At 39.2% G+C, this 16,941-nt stretch overlaps 1 protein-coding gene across 3 annotated transcripts in view; it reads left to right on the plus strand.

Moving 5' to 3' along the window:
- Positions 1-16,941, plus strand: part of sulf1.L (sulfatase 1 L homeolog) — a 91,884-nt gene that overhangs the window by 37,465 nt on the left and 37,478 nt on the right. For all 3 annotated transcript variants that reach the window (XM_041566489.1, XM_018268075.2, XM_018268077.2), the window contains exons 3-6: positions 1,682-1,922; positions 2,631-2,870; positions 9,016-9,167; positions 15,563-15,732. In XM_041566489.1, the coding sequence (XP_041422423.1) occupies positions 1,751-1,922; positions 2,631-2,870; positions 9,016-9,167; positions 15,563-15,732 (734 nt within the window). In that variant the 5' untranslated portion in view covers positions 1,682-1,750. The remainder of the gene's footprint in view (positions 1-1,681; positions 1,923-2,630; positions 2,871-9,015; positions 9,168-15,562; positions 15,733-16,941) is intronic.

The following is a 16,941-nucleotide window of genomic DNA, read 5'->3' on the forward strand; positions in this document are numbered from 1 at the left end:
ATCCTGTATATGTTCATAGTGTATACACATACACAACTCCTTTTAAAGGGAAACAAAATTCCAGTTAAAATAATCTGCATAGGGCTTCTGTAAGAGTTCCCATGTACATCAGCTCTGTGCAAACATTATCACCCCTGCTCACTTGCTTTGTCTTTAACTGGCCAGCCTCCAGCATACAGTAGTATTTTTGGGCAAAATATGAGTTTGTGTTGTATGATATACTGTATATGGGCACGGTATTGGCAAATTGTACTGGGATTCTTGTAGCACACAAAAAACAGGGACATATTTTCTGTATTGACCGCGAGGGCCTGTGCCTAGGGCAGACTTTAGAGGAGTCTGTATGGCTTGCCCAATTGAAAAGAATGAAACCTATTTTTAATCCCATTCAAGCCACTTGTGGGCCATATCCCTGTTTGCAGGCGACAGTACAAACTGTCCATTTATGCTACAATAGGGGTTGAAAATAACTTAACAGCTGGAGTATTAACCAATTGCTTCCCTTAGTCTGACTTATCAGAGCCGGCTATTGTTGCAATGGGTTTTTACCCCCCCCCCCTTTAATATGCTTCTTTTTATGATAAACTCCATTGATATTTGGCAAACTTCCCTAAAATAGTAAAATAAAACCATTTTAATGTTCATGTGCACGCACGCACGCCTTAATTTAGCCATGTACAAGACCTCACTAAACAGAGGAAACTCAGAATAGCAAATGGGAACTCTATTTTATTATCATTTGTATTTACACCATATTGTGGAGGATTATATTACATGCGTCCGTTAGTGTGATATCTTCAAACCTTTACAGCATCAATGTATTTTGCTATAGGAAAGTAAAAAACTGATATTCTAAGATAATTGGTGGGTTATCTCGTATATCCCATTAATTCTGTTCACTAGAAGTGCCCCGTCAATGATAGAATTCACCCATACTGTCTCCTAAATCTCCTCTTCCCTAATGATGGATTTTTCACACACAATTAGCTTTCCTTACTTGTCTGATTCGGGGTAATGATGCATGTCTAAATACTACTGCGGGGAATGTCTCAGGTGAAAAACTGCCGTGCAACTAATGAATCTCGGTCAGTTCAAATTAAGACTGCAGGAAACAAGCTATGCGTTATTCTTCTGGTCTTAAAAGATTAGTTTATTTAGTGGCTTTCAGTGGCTTTACTCGGTGAGTCCTGGGACTTTGGTATAATAACCCAATAGAGGCTCACTGGTCTCAGTCAAGTGAGTATCTGCACTCCCAAGGCCAAAATGTGTAAACGGGGTGCTCGGTTAAAATATGCACACCCTGGTAAAAATAATTCACTTTCAAGGAAAAAAGGTCCTAACGAGGACCGAAACGATCGAGAACTGACTTCTGGACAGGATTTATTGTAGCAGGTTGCTGGACAAAAAGGCCTTTTTGTCCAGCAACCTGCTACAATAAGTCCTGTCCAGAAGTGCCGTCTATGTTGAGTTTGTCGTGTGATACAGTGGGGACACTGAAGACTGAGCACCTGGTAGGGGGAGGAAAAAGCGGTGAGCTTGAACGGTCTCTATTTTTTCTATTTTTGTTTTTTTACATTGTAGTTTGGTAATATCTGTATAGGGTGTATGCCAATACAAAATGGCACTGTGCTGTATTATTGTGTGTAGTTTAACTTTTATTCTCATTCTCTTGTATTTTCAGAGCATTCTATGAACTTCAAGAAATCATCCAACATCATCTGGTTATATAGAAGCCACCGTCTGTGCAGTAATGAAGTTTTTGGGCTTTGCGCTTGTCTTTATACTGCTTCAGATGGAGCTGCCTGTGGGCCATGGTTCTTCACTCAAAGGCTCCAGAGTCAGAGGGCGAATACAACCCGACAGGAGGAATATCAGGCCCAATATTATTCTCGTTTTAACTGATGATCAAGATGTGGAGTTAGGTGAGAGTTTTGCTATAGCAGAATCCATTATATTAATTAAGATTATACTGCTGTTGATTCAACTTGAATCCGGAAATACAGCATCTAAAACCTGTCAAGGCCATGTAGGAGTCAATGCAGAGGTCCCTTGAATCATTTGAAGATGTTAATAACCCTTATGACATTACAGTTTTTATCGGAGGGTTTTGCCCCAAAAACTCGATCCATTCGAGCAATTTGAGGTTTGTTTTTTTTTTTTTAGAAAACTCGTCAACACGAGTTTTCGGGGTTCCCATGTATTTTTTTCATCTGCTCCTTTCCAGCTTTCACAGGGGCCACTGACCCTGACAGCCATATAAACTATTTCTCTGTGAAGCTTCATTTTTATTGCATTTATTTGTTCCATTTTATTACTCATGTTTCCATTCAGGCCCTCTCCTTATCTTCAAGTCCATCATTCCTGAAAAGTCAAATAATGTAAAAATCAAAATAAAGAAGACCAATTGCAAATTGTCTCAGAACCATAGTAAAATTTCCTGCACATGGAAACTCCCCCTTTAATTGAATTTATGAGCAAAGCATGTTTTATATTACAGAAGGCTACACACTACTCTTTCAGTGCATGTAAATAATATTGCAATAGTACCTATTTAAACCATGGTGGTTTTGAATATGAGTTTGTGCATAAAAATGAACTTGGATGTTAGCAAAGGGTATTATTTATTTCAGGTTCGTTGCAGGTGATGAACAAGACAAGACGGATCATGGAAGAAGGAGGAGCTTCATTCATCAATGCGTTTGTGACCACGCCCATGTGCTGTCCTTCTCGCTCTTCGATGCTAACAGGGAAATACGTTCACAACCACAATATATTTACGAACAATGAGAACTGCTCTTCTCCGTCCTGGCAAGCCATCCATGAACCCCGCACATTTGCTGTATATCTCAATAACACAGGCTACAGGACAGGTATGGAACTTTAGGCTTCTATATTCAAAGCACGCCCAAACCATTGTGCTGAATCAAAAATGAGAGACATGTTTCACTAGCACCTTCTCTAAACTATCTCTATAACATATACTTTTGATTGAAACTGAAAATCTAAATCATTTACCAGTTCCCGCTTTTTGCCATGTTACATTTGCTGCAGTCGTAATCACTCCATATACCTGCCCAGCTAAATACAAAGATTGGTTTTGTTAAAGGAACACGAACACCAAAATAAGTGTTTTACAGTAAAAATATAATGCCCTGCACTGGTAAAACGGATCTGTTTGCTTCAGAAACACTACTATAGTTCATATAAACAAGCTGCTGTGTAGCAATGTCGGAAATTGAAAAGAGGCTATATGGCACAGGTTAAATAGTGGATATCAAATAACCCCATTATGTACTACAGAGCTTATCTGCTGTGTAACCTGAACCCTTTCTCCTTTAGGGAAGGACTTGATGATGAGTTTTGACCCGACACATCGCAATGCGACTAAACGCATGCGACCTGTCGGATGTCTCAGTGATTTATCCAACAGTCAGATCAATGTAGTTGTAACATGCGATTTCCCCTTCACTGACGTTTTCAGTAAACCATCCGACACGTCGCATGCGTTTAGTCGCATTGCGACGTGTCGGGTCAAAACGCATCATCGAGTCCTGCCCTCAAGGGTCAGGTCACACGCTCAGATTCAAGGAGATTAGTTGGCTGTCGACATATCTCCTCTTCTTCGGGGCATCTAAACTCCCTGAACTGCCTCACGCCGGCTAGAATGTAAATCGCTGGTGGGATGGCAGTTCGGGGAGATTTGTGGCCCCAAAGAAGAGGATTAGGATGAATTCGGGGAATATCTCCCCGAATCTGAGCGTGTGCCCTGACCAGGTCCGGACTGGGGAATTAAAATAGGCCCTGGCATTTCTGGTACACAGAGGCCCAATCAGCCCCCACCAACCCACTAAATACTGACTTTCTATGGCACCTTATAGCAGCCCCTCTGGCATTTGCCAGAACCCACAGATTGCCAGTCCAAGCCTGGCCCTGACCCTAAATGGCTGCCCTTGTTGTTACACAGCAGCTTATTTTCATATACAATAGTAGTGTTTCTGAAGCAAACACAACATTTTTACCACTGCAGGGCAACATTATTATATTTTTATTACTTTAAAACACTTTCATTTTTTGATGTTACGGTTACTTTAAATTAGGGCGGGATCACAGTGAAATCCGTATTACACTACTGGATAGGAACAGAATTTACTCTCCTCTCTGGATATATATTTTTCTATGTTGACATCACACGGTTGAGAACTTGCTTCAATTATACAGTATAATCATTATCACTGGTAATACTGACTGCTATATTAATGATTGTAAGGAAGTTTATTTTAAAGAGAAATGTATCCTTCTTTGTGAACTAAATCTAATTCCCACCCACTAAACAAGTAGTATGGGCTTAGCTGATTATGTGCACAAATAATTCCTTTTTTGTGTTTATACACACATTGCTTGCTCCAGAACACAAGTTACATAGTTCTGTGGGGTATATCACAGCTGAAGCAAGCAATATGGCTACACAGGCTATATAGAAACAAATCTGGACACTGAGTGGATGCCTAGAAAGAATGCACCTTGGAATGCAAACAGCATGTCCACTTGCACTCCTGTGTTAAAGGAAAACTATACCCCCAAAATGAATACTTAAGCAACAGATAGTTTATATCAAATTGAATGACATATTAAAGAATCTTACCAAACTGGAATATATATTTACATAACTATTGCCCTTTTACATCTCTTGCCTTGAATCACCATTTCAAGACTCTATCTGTGCTGCCTCAGAGATCACCTGACCAGAAATACTACAACACTAACTGTAACAGGAAGAAGTGAGGAAGCAAAAGGCAGAACTCTGTCTGTTAATTGGCTCATGTGACCTTACATGTGGTTTGTATGTGTGCACAGTGAATCGTACGATCTCAGGGGGCGGCCCTTATTTTTTAAAATGGCAATTTTCTATTTATGATTACCCAATGGCACATACTACTAAAAAAGTATATTATTATGATAATGGTTCATTTACCTGAAGCAGGGTTTTACACATGCACTGTTTTGCTCAGTATCTTTTAATAGAGACCTACATTGTTTGGGGGGTATAGTTTTCCTTTAATCAAATATGCAGTTTTCGATATTAACTGACTGAAGATACTGGGATACAGTTGAGCTCTAAAACAATGACTTTCTTTTTTTCCCCACAGAAAGCCAACTCAAAAATGTTCCAAATTTCATGCTGTTAATGATTCATCTTAACGATGTTTGTGTTCTGTCTATAGTATCAGCAACTTAGCTCACTCTGTGCAGTTCAAATAAGCAGTTAAGATGAGATCCCACTTATTCTGTTATATTTGCCCAGCTACAGACAGAAACTATGCAGCTATCTAGACAAGCCATGCAAAGGGAGAAAATGTTCTGTAAAGACTTGCCCAGTACATGGTTAAGTCTGTGCCAGAGGATGTAATTTTACTGCCTTATGTTATTAATATGTTTTGGGTATCAAGTTTTCCCCTGTGCTGAAGTGGGACAGTCGATAGTCCAGGATCACAATTGCACTACAATGTGCTGATAACTATAAACAGGAACCATGATGTGTTCCTGTAAACCATGAAATAAGGGTGAACAAAGAGGTCCCTGTATTTTTTTCCTAAAGGGAGTACTACACCCAAAAGCCTTTTTGCATAAAGAAAGGAGAGAGAGAGAGAGATGTATATATAGAGATATTTATTACATAGTTAAGCCAAGCTGAAAAAAGACCAACATCCATTTTCAACCCCTCTAAACAGACCCCAATGCACACATATACATATACAGGTATGGAAGCTGTTATCCAGAATCCTCACTACCTGGGTTTTTTTTTTGGATAGCAGATCTTTGTAATTTGGATCTTCATACCTTACATCTACTAGAAAATCTTGTAAACATTAAATAAACCCAATAGACTGATTTTGCTTCCAATTAGGATTAAATATATATTCGTTTGGATCAAGTACAAGGGGCTGTTTTATTATTACAGGGAAAAATAGAAATCCATTTTTAAAAACTGGGATTTTGATAAAATGGAATGTATGGGAGACTGTAATTCGGAGCTTTCTGGATAACTGTTTTCAGTTGCAGTAATATTAAAGAATATCTTTAAACCACTAAAAATTTTGATGCGCGTTTACTGGAAAGTTGCTTAAAATTTCAACTGCAATTACATTTACACATAACCTTAAAACCGATAATTTGTAGTTAATCTATAATGGAGAGTTGCTTAGAATTGCATTTCCCTTCACTATGCAAAAGATATTTTTTTGGGTAGAATCCCCTTTGTGATAATCATGGCACTGCCAAGAACTCTAAAGCAATTTGATTGTGGTTTCAATAGGTCATTTAATGCAGTGTAATACTTTCCCTTGGGTTTATCTGTGAGTCCCTGAATCTGGCCAGACTCCCAAAATCCCCTTCTCCCCTCTCTGTCTCTGCTCGGGCTCTTGAACTCTGAACTGCCTCACAGAGCTCCCTTTCTTAAAGTGACAACATTCATCATTAAAATCTGCATTCTGCCTTGTGTCAGTGGTTTCTTGGAAGCAAAGCGTGGATATTTATTAAAACACTATGCATAATCAGGAAATTCCTATTTAATTGCCCCTGGAATTATAAGATTTAGGCCAAGAAGCTGAGTGACCTTGTGGCACTTGGCACTAATAAAATTACACTGGGTTGGATTTCACCGCTTTCATTTACATGTTTTCTACTATTTCTTATGGTTAGAGTATGTTCAAAACATATGGTATGTGAGGATGCAGTAAAGGATTTATTTACTGAACAGGGAAAGGATATTGTTATAATCATTTAACCTTGACTCATATACACTTTTAGCACTGACCACTATACTTTGGCTTAATATTGAGGCAACAGCCCATAACTCCATGCTTATCACTGAAAGCTGATTTTTTTTTTAATGGAGAAAAAATGCTGTTTGAGCTGTCTGTCTGATGCTTACAGCACCCATGGGTGCAATACAGCACTCCAGGGATGTGATTTTCCAGCTGTTGATACAAGTATGGGATCCGTTATCTAGAAAGCTCTGAATTACAGAATGACCATCTCCCATAGACGGTCCAATAGATAATCCAATTTTTTTTTAAAATGATGTCCCTTTTCTCTGTAATAATAAAACTGTACATTGTACTTAATCCCAACTAAGATATAATGGATCCTTATTGGAAGCAAAACCAGCCTATTGGCTTTATTTAAAGGGATACTGCCATGGGAAAATTTTTTTTAAAATGAATCAGTTAATAGTGCTGCTCCAGCAGAATTCTGCACTGAAATCCATTTCTCAAAAGAGCAAACAGATTTTTTTATATTCAATTTTGAAATCTGACATGGGGCTAGACATATTGTCAATTTCCCAGCTGCCCCAAGTCATGTGACTTGTGCTCTGATAAACTTCAATCACTCTTTACTGCTGTACTGCAAGTTAGAGTGATATCACCCCCTCCCTTTTTGCCCCCAGCAGCCAAACAAAAGAACAATGGGAAGGTAACCAGATAACAGCTCCCTAACACAAGATAACAGCTGCCTGGTGGATCTAAGAACAGCACTCAATAGTAAAAAACCATGTCCCACTGAGACACATTCAGTTACATTGAGAAGGAAAAACAGCAGCCTGCCAGAAACGCATTTCTCTCCTAAAGTGCAGGCACATGACTGGGGGCAGTTGGGAAATTGACAAAATGTCTAGCCCCATGTCAGATTTTAAAATTGAATATAAAAAAATCTGTTTGCTCTTTTGAGAAATGGATTTCAGTGCAGAATTCTGCTGGAGCAGCACTATAAACTGATTCATTTTGAAAATTTTTTTTTTTCCCATGACAGTATCCCTTTAATAAGAAGTAGTAGAGCCAGGCACTAGCAGATCAATTGCAAAAAAATTATTGACACAACATGTTTCGGGAAAAGCCCTTTGTCAAGTTTTGTGTGGGTTTATTTAATGTTTACATGGTTTTCTAGTAGACTTAAAGTATGAAGATCCAAATTACAGGGGGACCTGTAATTCTAGATAACATTCTAGATAACAGGTCTCATACCTGTACTACAATTTCCAGATTTACAGCATCATGTGCATCTTGGCAATGCAAAGTCAGACTCGAAAGAATTTTTTTTGGACATGACCATTAACTGCTTACCTGCTATCAATTGTAAAAGCTTTGGCACTGGCTGTCAGGTACCTAAATACCAGTGATGATATTTTTACAGGTTCCGTTCCATAGACAAGTGATGCCAGGTTCCATTGAATGAGCAATCCCACTCATGAAAACATCCACAGGCACAGCCAGTATTCAAAAGCGTTAATGACTGTGGCACTCAGGGTGATTTAATAACAGAGTTGACTTGCATTTTTATAATTCTAGTTCTAGTATGCCTCAAGTGATTAGTATAAGTCTAGACAAAAAAAACTTGAAATCACCCTCCTTCATTTGTATGGCAAGTATACCACCACACTCCTCTCTTCTGTCTTAAAGGACCAGTAACATCCAATTATTTTTTAAAAAATTCGTTAGTATACATTGAAAAAAAAACACCAAGACAAATTAAACTTTAAAATCCCAAAGTCTTTATTAAGAAATAACTCCGCTTGCGCTCCTCGTGATCCATAGTGCGGCGCTGGATTTCTCCTCCCTGCCTTCTATAGGATATAGCCAGGGAGAAGAAATTGAGTACCGGACGATGGATCGTGGCCCTGACGCCTTTTTTTTTTAAATAGGAGTGGAAGCGAAGTTTTGGTAATTTATTTCTTAATAAAGGCTTTGCATTATAAAGTTAAATTTGCCCTGTTTTTTTTTTTTCAATGTATACCAACTAATTTAAAAAAATATATATTTTTTGATGTTACTGGTTCTTTAAATACAGGAGAGGTGCCATTGGGGTGAGGATGGTGAAGGAAGTGGCATCTGAAGCAGCAGGGCCAGAATTGACCCTGGTCGGGAACTTCCCGTTTATTTGCAGCTAGGGGGTAACTTTACATCCCTACATCATTTTACGAACCAGAAATTTATGTTTGTTTTTTGGGGTTTTTTGCAGCTTTTTTTGGAAAATACCTCAATGAGTATAATGGAAGCTACATCCCTCCTGGGTGGCGGGAATGGCTTGGACTAGTGAAGAACTCTCGCTTTTATAATTATACCATGTGCAGGAACGGATTTAAGGAAAAACATGGATTTGAATATGAAAAGGTAAGTGATACCTTTTAGCTTTCTTAATAAAATAACGAAATGTAGCTTTACACTTATGTAATGTTTCCAAGTAACCTTTAGCATTCATTGTTTATTGCTGATGTTACAGGAACATTAAGGAGTGATTTGCATGTGTCTGCCCATAATTATGTGAGTTAAAACCTCTCATTTTTGGTTTTAAGGCAATGTGTATAGTATGAGGAATGTAAATACCTTCTGTGTCTGGCTTGACACTACTTGGTGACGTTAATGGGGGAACTATGGCGAAAATGAAAATTTTATATAAGCTTTGTCACACTGAAATAAGAAACTTTGTAAATAAAATGAATTAAATATCCTGGAATAATCAAGTTGATCTTCATTATCCCTTTCTCAGCATCTGTTTCTCTTCATTCTGTCTTAATGCAGCAGTTGGGTGTCAGATAATCATTGACAGTTAGATCCAATATACCATTTGGGGGGCTTCCTTTTCTAGCAGATGTACTAGAGCTCATTCAGATAATTGATTCCAGTACAAACAAAATCTAACAAAATAACTGCCTTTTGCACAAATTCTGCATGTAGAGAGACATGATGTATGGTGATGTTAATAGAGTGAGCGCTTATACATATTGCGATCTGTGGATTCTGGCAATTCACCTTCATTAGCGAAACTGTAATAACAAATAAAAACCACAGAATTGTGTTCAAACTTTCATAACCTGCTACATTTTGTAAGATGAATATGGTAATTAGGGGTGTGGCCATAAATGGGCGTGGTCAAAACATTTGTATATTTCCAAAATCTTGGGAGATATGCTGTAGAGTCGTAGACGGTCACTGTTTAATGGGCTTGTGGAGAACTGTGGGGCCTCTGTGTACTTGAAATGCCAGGACCTCTTTTGAATCCCAGTCCGAGCCTGTCTTGCTGTGTTGGTTACTAAGGAAAACTGTCCTTATATATTGATGAGATATTATATTATATTGATGAGATATTATATTATATGTGTGAAGAAACACAAATTAATCTTAGCCTGTGTTTTGACATTGTGAAATAGTGAAAAGAATCCATCCTTTAAAGCTGAAAAGTGGAAAGTCGAGTCTGGCAATAGAAGCAATTCACAGGACCTTAGTGTTCCGATAAATGATGTTACCATGTATTTCCATCTATAAAACACACAAACAAGCCGAGCTTCATAATGATTCTCATTATGCTATGGAAAAAGTATTTCTGTTGGGTCTCAGGACAGTACAATTGGAATAGATCAGTGAGGAATAGCAATGTTTTGGGAAGCTTTTGAAGGCTAGACCTCACTCATAACAAAGCTGGGCAATGTTAGCCAATGTGACCTGCCCACAACACTGTGATTTCATAGAACTTCTAAGCACTGTAATCCACAGGCCTTTCCCATGGGATGACGGCTGCTGACATAACGACTTGCCACATTTTCCACTTACGCCATTTAATCAGGCCTGGTTTACGCAAGAGGAGGCCCCAGCAGTGTATGGACATAGCCTGAGAATAAGGCTATGGACATAGCCTGAGAATAATAAATACATCAGTCAGATATGTTCAGCTTGTTGCCCTCTAGTTGTTATGGAACTGCAGCCCTCAACTCCCCAGTTCAGTTACAGAAGGAATTCACGAGTGTGGTGGAAAGAATGCAACCCAAACCTAACCGTGACCCACTGTCTGCAAACTGCATTTGAACCAGTCACCAGTATTTTACACTCAACCAAGTAGTAATCTAAAATCTAAATTTGTACCAGTGGAGTGAAGAATAGAAGCCAATATAAAATTGCCTTTATTGATGGAAATTAACAAAACTGATTATTTTAATTAAGGATGATCGCTGACTCGCTGTAGTCAGTTTTTTTTTTTTTAGTGAATTAGGGCTACTGTTTTATCAAACTTGTGCATTCAGTAAAAACAAGTCACCCATTTCTTGTATTGCGTCAAGCCTTTCAATCAGCATTTCCCAGTCTTCAATACTTCTATTCCCATCATTCTGACTCCATTATACTCAAATAATAGACATAGACTCCATTATAATCAAATAATCCAAATTTTTTAAAATGACTTCATTTTTCTCAGTAATAATAAAACAGTACATTGTACTTGCTCCAAACAAACCCTTATTTGTTTAGATGATTTCCTAGTAGACTTAAGGTATGAAGATCCAAATTACGGAAAGACCCGTTATCCGTGAAAACCCCAGGTCCCATACCTTTATTACAATTAATTCTCAGCATTTTACTTAATTAAATGTTTAGCGGGGAGCAGAATAATTAAAATTGTTTGTCTGAAAATAATCTTGTTTAATCTGTACACGTGATTAGTAACAAAGCTCCTATATTCATTTATGTTCGTAGCCGTATTCTTCCAGCCTGTGTAGTGATTCTGAAACTAATTAGCAAACGGAAAAAAAAACGATAATTAATCCCAGATATTAAAATGATGTAACCTTGAGTTTATGAGCTGAATTTCTGTAAATCCTGAGCTATCAACAAAAGCTCTGGGCTGATGTAACTACAGTAAAGGAGTATCTTTCAGCAGCATAAGCCCCCCTCTTGCTATGATTGATAAAGCTGGACCCTCTGCATATTCTTAAAGTTCAACTGAAGTGTCTGGTATTTAGCTAAGAAAACATTTAAAGATGCAGTGGTTACCACTGTTGCCTTGCAGCATGGAGATTTTACATTCAAATCCAGCCAGGGCACAGTCTGCAAAGAGTTTGTATTTTCTCCTGCACGGGTTTCCCCCACACTCCAAAAACATAAAGGCTCTTGATAAAACTGATTACAGTTCATGTGTGAATGTGATAAGGGTCCCTAAGATTGTATGCTTCACAGGGGTAAATCATGCATATAGGAATATATACAGGTAAGGGACCTGTTATCCAGAATGCTCGGGACTTGGAGTTTTCCGGATAACAGATCTTTCTGTAATGGGGATCTTCATACCTTAAGTCTACTAGAAAATCATGTTAACATTAAATAAACCCAATAGGCTGCTTTGCTTCCAATATGAATAATTATATCTTAGTTTGAGAAAGGTCTCAGAGTGGACTGAAATGTCATGTTGGCTGTAACTGCACATATCCTATACAAAAATGCTTTTCGTTAAAATCCTGGAGTTGCTGGTCATTTGGAAAGTTATATATACAGTTGGGTCCATAAATATTTCCTCACATTTTTATGCAATATTTTTGTTCAGCCCACTGAATTAAAGCTGAAAGTCTGCAGTTCAACTGCATCTGAGTTGTTTCATTTACAATTCATTGTGGTAATGTACAATACCAAATTTCGTTCCCTTATGCCTGGCAAAACTGCGCTCAAGCGAACGGACGTAACTACGCAAATTCACTAAGATGCGGATTTTACTGAACGTTACCTCTTGCGCCAGACTTGCCTTTGCCACCTCAGACCAAGTGCAATAGATTAGATAGGACTTCCTCAAAAAATAGTTGAACATTTTTCTAAGTCCCAAAAAACGCTGGCGACTTTTCATTTTTCAGGGTGATAGGCTGCAAAAGATTGTAAATTTTTTCTGGGGTACCCGGCTTCCCTCCTACATTTCCTAACATATGGCACATAAACTATACACTGGGCTCATGTGTAGGGCAATATAACAACTCTATTTTATTTTATTAAGGTTTCCCTGGGCTTGTGTAGTGTAATGTATTTGCTGCAACATATACATCCATTGTACTTTAACTTCCCACCGTAAGCAAATTCGGCAACGCTAGCGCAACTTCACTTCGCTTGCTGCAGTAACGATAGCGCTACTTCGTCAGCGTTCGGCGCCCTGGACGCAACTTCAGATTTTAGTGAATTAGCGTTGTCCTGGCGAAGTGTTGCGATGTAATCAAAGTCGTTGCTGACGAATTTTCGGAGGTTAGTGAATTTGCCCCTGAAGTCCATTGGGTCCATTTATCTTTCATCTATTATTTATGTAAATATTAGGGTCCTGAAACAGTCTGGCTGTTAGGGAATGTTGCTTACAAATAAATGATTTATGCATTCCTCCTGCGGTGCACGTGATTTATGAATTTCCCACCTCTGATAGGACCTCTGCACTTATGCTTTGCCGGGGTCTTCTATAAGAAGAGAACGGGCAGAGAAATAGGTTAAATAAATCTTTTTAAAAGTTCCTTTACACTTGGTAAAACAACGTAATGGGCTCAAGACACACACAGCACAAAATGATCTGTTAAACATTTTGAAGAACAGAAATAGAAGCGTAGAGGGTGTTCGCCACTAAACAGGGTCCTGTGAAACCAAGGGGCGTCCTGAACTAGAACAACCATCCTCCACTGTAGGAGCATGTTGGGTACTGGAATTCCAGAACAGCTGCAGGTCTGCAGTTTTTAAACATCTCTGCTCTAAAATTTGTCGTCAAAAGAGAACAGAACCAAATTCCCACAATGATGGATTAATAGCTCGTCTGAACAAATGCAATGATTTGTGAAGTCTCCTGTTGCTGTACCCTTAGAATCACTGTCAGGAGCCTGTTCTGAACTGTAACAGTGGCAATTACATGATCTGGTTAAAGGAGGAAGGTTACACCTGGTTTACTTGTGTAAGTGCAGCGAGGCCCCTCTGTGCCCTGCTTTGCAGCTGTGCGGCTTTGAATAGCTAGCACGTGATTGGCTGCGCCTGGAAAGTGCTTGAGCCTCTGAGACTATCCTCGGCATTCCCCCCATAAACTCTGCAGGATAGCTGTACTGGCAGGTGGTTTAATTTAAAAATTCATCTTCCATCTCCTGCTTAGGTTCCATTTCCTCAATTTCCCTGAGCCCAGCAATTTCCGTGAGCCATCTTGGCTATGTGTTATGCCGGTGTAGTAGGAAGCTGGCTCTTTTCAGGGTCAGCAGCTGTACAAACGGAAATCGCTGTTTATAATGACCTATACTTTACTGCGCACACTGCTAAGGACTTTTGCGAGCCCCTCTGGCAGCATAAAGGTTAAAAATCCAATTATCCCCACCTATTTAATTCTACAAATCTAAGATAAAAATAACCTGTAGAACAACATTACGCTAATCCCCACTGTATTTCACATTTTGGTGCAGCTGCATACATTTGCCATTGGGACACCATTCCAGGACGAAAGGAATAGAACGCCGTCTGGCGCATTTATAGTTTAGATTATTGAACATTCATTATTGCAGTGGAACAATCTTAAATCTCTTTACGATAATGGATTATCCTCTCTGCATTTGATTGAAGCCGTATAATGGTCTACTGCAGTTCAGATAAATTAGAGGTTCCTATGGGCTTTCTCGTGTTATTGTTCCTCTATAAGGAAGACTGTTGTATTTATTACAAAGAATTATCGTAAATAGATGTATGACTGCATTATTAGGGTCACCAGAGCAAGGACCATGCTGCTTATCTTAGGACCGCACACACCTTATATCATGTTGCGTATTTGGGCAGTGCTTCCTATGTGAATATTACAGTGATGATAAAATGTTGCTGTTTGATTAGAAAAATAATAAGTATGTCGCAGATTAATCAAACACTTAAGTTCTGCAGGATATCATGGGTTTGGTTTGGCCCATATAAAAGGTGTTGCCAGGAAACTGGTATCAGGGTGGCACACATCCTTTGTTGTGGACGATGGAAGCTTCTGTTCTGCCACACTCTGCATTTTTCTCACTTTCTTTTTCAGATTTTCCTAAAATTGAATGTCATGTGTAGCCACATTTAAAAGGCTATGCAGATTTTGTTAAAGGAGAGCTAAAGCTTAAATAAAGAATTAGCTAGAAATATTGTACATTATGTTTCGGGCTTCTGTACCAGCCCAAGGCAACCACAGCCCTTTAGCAGTAAAGATCTGTGTCTCCAAAGATGCCCCAGTAGCTCGCCATAATTTCTGCTCATTCACTGCACATGCTCTGTACTGCTGTCATTTACTGAGATTAGGGACCTACTCACAATATACAGTTAAAATAGAATATAAATGTCACAATATAAGGCTGATTAGTAATTAATACAGATAATTACTATATGACAGCACAGAAACCAGTGCAACTAGCATCAGAATTGAATAATCAGCCCTGTAGCATCAGCTTATATTACAGACCAACCTCATTTGCAACAACCCCTAACCTTAGCTTCTCAACAGCTGCTCAGAGCCCATTGAGCATGTGAGTGTCACAGACACTTTCCAAGATGGTGACCCCCTGTGACAAGTTTGAAGTCCTGGATCATTGCTGCTATTGACAAGCTAAAACTTTAGGCTGGTGCAATAAATTTAGTATATAAAATAGCATTTTTAAACTTTTAGGGTTTAACTCTCCTTTAAAACACAGTGGTATTTGGCATGGAATGAGGGTGTTGCATGTGTCTGCAGACTAAAATGAGCTACAGGGCAACCCTAACATTATTTTTATATTTACAATTTACAGGATTACTTCACAGACTTGATTACCAACGACAGTATTAACTACTTTAAATTATCCAAGAAAATGTACCCTCACCGTCCCATAATGATGGTTATCAGTCACGCAGCCCCTCATGGGCCAGAAGATTCCGCTCCCCAGTTTTCAGAGTTTTTCCCAAATGCTTCGCAACACATGTGAGTACTGCTTAGAAAGGCCATGGGTTTCTCCTCTACTTGTGTGCAGGGATATCACTGTTTATTTAAAGTAATCCTACATTCCTCACAGAGATCAGCTCTCTTTGATTCATATTCTGGACTGTCTCTAGGGAGTGGTGATTGTAGCAGAGGTCTGGAACAAACTTAGAACATTGCAACAAACTCAGATGGTCACTCATCACCTATATATACATCTGTTCAATGTGGCCTCAATATATTGGACTTGTGTTGAAAATGTATTTGGTCTATTTTTTCCCAATTATAAGGGTGGTGGCAGACAAGGAGATTAGTCGCCCAGCGACAAATCTTCTCTACTTCTGGTGACTAATCTCCCCAAATGCCTTCCCGCCGCCTAGAATACGAATTGCCGACGGGATGGCATACGAATCCGTTTGGATTTCCAAAGTCACCGGAAGTTGCCTCACGAGGAAACTACAGGAAGGCATTTTGGGGAGATTAGTTGCCCGAAGTGAAGAAGATTTGTCGCTGGGTGACTAATCTCCCCGTCTGCCACTACCCTAAAGCAGATCACAGATCATTGCTTTTCACCTTTACTACCCCCCCCTCTCTCTTCCTGTAATCCGGTTTGTTTATCTAAATTGAGATAAGGAGCTTTGCATAATCATAGCCATCTTCCAGCTGCAACTTGTGTCAGACTTTTAGGGTAAGGACACACTGGACCATTTGTCGCCAACGTTTTTAAAAAGCAAATTGCGGCGACATATCGCTCGTTTTGTCTCTGAACAAAACCAAATGAAAGACGCCAGCTCCTGTGCCCACAGCGCATTTGTGAATCGCCTGTAGCTCCAAAACGCACTGAGACCCTTTTCCGAGCGATTTATCAGAAATAGCATGTACTTAGAAAAGCACTGAAATCTCCTAGACACGCACACACATACAGATAAGTAGCAGCAATTGTATTCAAATTACAATGCGAACGCAATGACGCAAGAACGCAAGCACGTAAAGACGCCAAGTTACAGCGGGAAGCATAAACCGTTTCCGGTTTGAGTGGAGCACGTACCGCACTGAGTAATGGGATACAAATCGCTCTGTGCCAATAGTCGCTGTGAATCGCCTGTTCAAAAAAGACGATCGTCTTGTCGCCGCGATTTACTTTTTTAAAACGTTGGCGACAAATCGTTCAGTGTGTCCCTACCCTTAGGGAGCTAGCACATGGGAAGACTC

The sequence above is a fragment of the Xenopus laevis genome, chromosome 6L (genome assembly GCF_017654675.1).
Source record: "Xenopus laevis strain J_2021 chromosome 6L, Xenopus_laevis_v10.1, whole genome shotgun sequence".
Lineage (NCBI taxonomy): Eukaryota > Metazoa > Chordata > Amphibia > Anura > Pipidae > Xenopus > Xenopus laevis.